Source organism: Belonocnema kinseyi, chromosome 7 (genome assembly GCF_010883055.1).
Source record: "Belonocnema kinseyi isolate 2016_QV_RU_SX_M_011 chromosome 7, B_treatae_v1, whole genome shotgun sequence".
Taxonomy (NCBI): Eukaryota; Metazoa; Arthropoda; class Insecta; order Hymenoptera; family Cynipidae; genus Belonocnema; species Belonocnema kinseyi.
In genome coordinates this window covers 109806047-109811531 of record NC_046663.1, presented here as the reverse complement: position 1 = coordinate 109811531, position 5485 = coordinate 109806047, and the positions used below count along the sequence as shown (strand labels likewise).

General features: G+C 34.0%; 1 protein-coding gene across 1 annotated transcript in view; it reads right to left on the bottom strand.

Annotated features, from left to right (window-relative positions):
- Positions 1-1549: 1549 nt before the first annotated feature.
- LOC117177317 overlaps positions 1550-5485 on the bottom strand; it is a 24238-nt gene continuing 20302 nt past the window's right edge. The window contains exon 2 of the mRNA XM_033367930.1: positions 1550-1615. Within this exon, the coding sequence (XP_033223821.1) occupies positions 1589-1615 (27 nt within the window). The 3' untranslated portion in view covers positions 1550-1588. The remainder of the gene's footprint in view (positions 1616-5485) is intronic.

Here is a 5485-nt window from a genome sequence, read left to right as displayed (position 1 = left end):
CCCCTCCTCACTGACGAATAACGACAAATTGCACATCCTACCTGCAACCTTGGGCTTGCAACATCAAAGCCGAACGCCTTTTTGAACGCCGCAACTTAGCAGTGAAAACATAGTGGTGTCTCCGCCTTACCCTCGGGTCCAGATAGAGCCCTTTTAATATCCATGAGTTCTAAATTTACTCCATATCTTCCCATAGATTTGATAATTGTTTAAGAACTCGCTATACACCAAAAACTTTTAAGAACGGTCTTCGTTACTTTGGTATTGGCGTGCGCGCCCACACACACACACACACACACACACATACACACACATATATATATATATATATATATACACACACTTGAGATATTAGCGCCTCCGTGGACCGATCCCCTTTCAGCGCCTTACTGCTTTTAGGTACTGCATCAAATCTTCTTTTCCATCGGTGCAGGCCTCGAGATGTATGTTCTTAAAAGTTTCTGGTATATAATAGCTAGAGTTGATCACTAATGTTAGTTTGAAGATACACTATTTGCTGAGAGTTTAGGTACATCAAGATTTTTTTAAAATGTGTGTCATTTCTTCAATAAAACACCAAAAAAACGATATTCTAATATTTAGGGGTCATGTTTTTACAGGCATATTCTTAGTAATATTCTTAATGAATTAAGCGAAATTTTTACTTTGATAGTATCTCCTAATCAAAGAGAGAAAATATTCTTAAAATGAGAATATGAGTGGAGAAGAAGAAATGCGCAAAGGAAAATGCGCCCTGCTCAGTTCAATAATTTCTTTTAACTTTTCGTGCAACGTGCTTCTGAATCAGTTTATTTTGTTGTTGTAATTTTTGGCATTGAGTGTTTTGCGTTAAAGAAAAGTGGTAAGTGAAACTTAAAAATAATATTACATATCTTTAATTACATATGTTTCATTAGAATGTGGCTAGTACATTATAATTTTCAATTGAAAAAATATTTTGTAACCTGCACATTTATTGACTGACTCAATTTAGAAGTATATACTTACTTCTGGCTTTGATGTTCACAATTTATTTACTTTTCAATTATGTATTGATATAAAATTAACTATACGTTATTATCATATACATGAATATATATATATATATATATATATATATATATTCATAAGGCAAGGGGGCCTCCATCTTACATTAAGAATATATTCTCGTGGCCTATTTAAGTTGCAAATATTCAGCTTAGTGGGAAATTCTTAAAATTAGAATATAGTTTTTTCAGTGAATTTCTTAACTTTTTTAACTTAAATTGTCTTAAAGCTGATGCAAATCTGCGTTGAATGCCACTATTTGAGTTATTTTTCAATAAAAAAAGTGGTCGAAAGACACTGTTTTTAAACCATTCATATAGGGGTCATTCGAAGCATATTAGTATATTTTTGAAGTAAAGTAGCTTAAAAAGTTTAATAAATTGTATTGAAAGATATGGCGCTTATTGAAAATTTTTAAAAAATACGAATGCTCCCAAACTCTTAGTGTGGAGTCCATGGTCGTCCATGGTCGTCCATGGTCGTAACTGATCCTTGAAGATTCATTCACCAACCACTGTTATTCCGCACCGTGACTAATTAGTTACGCGCTGCCTGCTTGCCCCAGTACCTGAGAATCCAGGTAAAAATTTCTCATGAGAAGTTGCATATGCGAGCCGACGTCTCGGCTCTTGTCTCACAAATTACAGCAAATATGAGGTGCCGGTGAGTTACGGTAGGAGTATCAGAAATATGGATATATGCTTCAGCACTAACAAGTGTGTGACTAAATAATGTTTTAACTTCCCTATTCCACGGTATTATGTGAACGGTTCCTATAATTCTACACTTCTATCGTTTATGCTTTATAACCTCATATGCATAGGTATAGGCTGCACTTAACAAAGGATTTTATTAGACCCTATAACTATTAGAAAAATTTAACATTTTGTCTGACCATAATATCACGAATATTACCCCGCATTTTTCCTTAATCCCCCACTGAAAACAATAAATATTTAATTGATCCAACTACTTTTTTTTTGTAAAGTAAGACTGTTACTTTCTTTTGAAGGGAGTGAGAAAAAAAAGATTATGCCTGGCGATACAAAATATGTTACCGGATATAATATTGGACTATCAACTATGGTACAGCAATCGAGATCATTAAAACGACAATTTGTAGATCATAACATAAAATAGATATTGCTAAATAATATTTCCTATTATAAAATTTTCTAATCTGGGATATCAAAATCTAGAATCAAGATTTAAAAATCCAATATCCTATATTATAATTGGGTTCCATTAGATAACCTCAAAAATATATAATAAATTGTTCAAACGTATCAATAAACGCCTTATTTGCACACGAAAAATGTTAATGGGCGAATTTATAAATAGAAATGGAACAACATTTCAATTTTGTGATTACAATAAGTACGAAAACGTCTATCACAATACTAAAAAAAAACGAAAGTGAAGAAGGTTGAGTTTCTGAACTTACATAAGTGGCAGTGACGTGTAATGAAAAGAAATATGAATTTACTTATTTTCTAAATCTACATCAAGTGTGATGTAGTACTAATAAGTACTTTATCACTTGTTACTTTTTACAATGCGAGTGGATGCATATAATATGCGCCACGAAGTACCATCTGAGACTCAACGGACTTATTATGAGAATTTAATATCTACCGATTAAAAATCCAATTCAATCTTTTATGTGCATATCTGCTTGACCTTTTTTGTGTTGACTAGACTAGTATTTCGTTTGACTTCAAAGATGGCTCAAATTAAAATAGTTGTTATGTCGAATACCTTTATTTAAAATTTTTTTTAAATCTCCTATTGAATCTAACATCATTGCATTTTCGTAATGTAAACTGCATTTCATATATACAATGTCATAAAAAAGTGCAATTATAATCTTTCATTAACTACATATCGATAACAATTTGTTAAATCGTTACAGTGATAGATAGACTTTTGTATAAGCTTGACTACAAAATGAGGATGTTCGAATAACATCGTTAAAACTTGAAGATAGAAGGTATCTTTGGAGAGCAATGCTGGAGATGGTTGAATCAGGAGTTTGGTTGTTAATTCAGATTTTTCGAGTTTGGCAATTAAGTAATACATTTAAATCTCCATTCTGCCTATTCAGGGTTATCAACTAGAAATTGTAAGCTTTCTTTTATTATGCATTTCGAAATTGGAGCAAACGCAAATTGTGATATTCGCAATTTAAATTAAAATTATTTTAAAACTATTTGAAGGACATTTATTTTTAAGAAATGGCCATTACCATCGTGAAGCTTGTCAAATTTACTTTTGAATATCGTTACTGATATTTTTATTTGATTTGGACGCTTTAATATTTCTTTGAAAAATTGTCTGCGCATAGAAATGGACTAACTACTGCCCCCAATATCTCGGTAACCATGAAATACAGTCGATGATGGTTTTCACCTACAATATATCCCTATAGCACTACAATTTACCATTATGTGATCCGTAATTTGAATAGAATCTGAAAATATTCATTTCAGGTTGTGTGCTCATATAAATGGAATGCCCGAAGTACCTGTACACTACTGTGTTCACCCTTGTTTGAGCAAACATAGGACTTTTCATTTCCTCAAACGTAATATCAATCGAATCGATATTTCGTAATTTAAAATATCATTTGAAAACTTTCTCGTACCGAAGAAGCCACTTGGTACGAGTTTCCTGAGGAAGAAGAACATCTCTCTTCTCCGGCTTTCGATCACGCGTTCTTATGCAACCCACGTTTAGTATGGCAAGACGTCAACTGAGAATTCGACCCCCACTAGATTGTCTGGAGACAAGTACATAATATAATAGTAGAATTTAATTTAATGATTTTCTCATCAAAACTAAGTTTAGTCGTAAATCAGAGCAATATTTATTTCAGCCAGAAGGATACACTGTCACAAAAAAACTAGTGTTTCAATTTTCATTTTAAACTCCATCTATGTTCGCTCCCATGACTGGTGTCAAAAATAATAACAATTGAATTGCTTTTAATGTTTATATCGCTCAAACGGAGATATTGCAATTCAATCTTGTTTCAGTTATAATTGTCGTTTTTTCATTCAGAATGAAGTATTATTTTCCAAAGCCTAAATCTACACATTTAGCATGAAAATGAATGTTAAATTCCGGTAAAGTCAGTACGTCGAAATCTATCAGCAGTTGTTTAGACTGGTGCGAATTAATGAAGATCAATTCGTGTTAACGAGTGCTTCTTCCATCAGATCGCCAGGATTGTTTCAATTCCCTTATGGCCTTTCTCCTCTCGCATTTCTGCCTCAGGTTTCAAAGCATAGGGGAAAATATGTAATAAATTTAATATATGACCTGCCGAAAATGTTACTGCTTCGGCCTTGATGTGGGTTCACGTAATTTTTATGCTAAGAGTTATTTGAAGATGCTCCCGTGTGTATAATGTGAACTTATATACGTGAGGAGTTGAGGACAAGTATATGTGCTAAAGCGATTTATAATCACGGGTCACAGAGACCGGCTTCAGAGTCGGCATAACTTTCACTTGCGTTGTCGAAGATATTACGCGAGGCGCTATACACGTGCGCACGTGCGCACGTGCGCCTTTTTCACTGCATGTAAGAGTCCCATATCGTCTTTAGGTATAGAATGCAAGGAGTATACTGTAATCTATAAAAATACGAGACCCAGAGAAAACAGGATGTTATGCTTTTATATACATTTTTTTAATGTCATTTTTAACTAAAAAATATTAAATCTCTACTGAACGAGATGAATTTTCTATTAAGAAAGACGAATGTGGAACAATAGTTGAATTTCCAACTAAAAAACATTTTTCAGTTAAGAAAAAAAATCAAAAAGATTGCATTTCCAAGCTAAAAAGAAGAGCTCTATACAAACAAGTTAAATTTTCAGCCAAATAAATTTTTTAAAAACATTTCTGTGGCGAAATGTTGTCACAGGCTTATACTGCCCAATATGTCGAAGGCATTTTTGGTTAGAGTTGGATTTTTTATTTGATCATTTTGCACGGGGCTCTCCCGGTATATATCATCAGTCACGGACGCATTTTTATAATGCAATCAAGTGATCTGATGAGAGCAGTCTGCCCAGACATATTGGACAAAGCCTGGTTTTTACCCCATCATTGACGGACTGGGTTGCAGTCAAGTGCACGATGGGGGTCCTACAGCTTAAGGTGAGTTCCGAACCACCAGAACCTCGGTAAAGGTGCATTGAAAAATTTCCAGAGGTACCGGCTCAGGGATCGAACCCCGGACCTCTGAGGTGAAGTCCAAGTGTCTAACCAACTGAGCCACCGATTCTGAATCTATTTCAGCCAAATAGATTATTGTTATTATTATTATTATTATTACACCATTAAGCCATTTCCCTTTCGGGGTAGGCGTGACTTACTCGGCAGGGGAAGGGAGTAATGTGTGGAAGGGATAGAGATTTTTCAGATTGATCC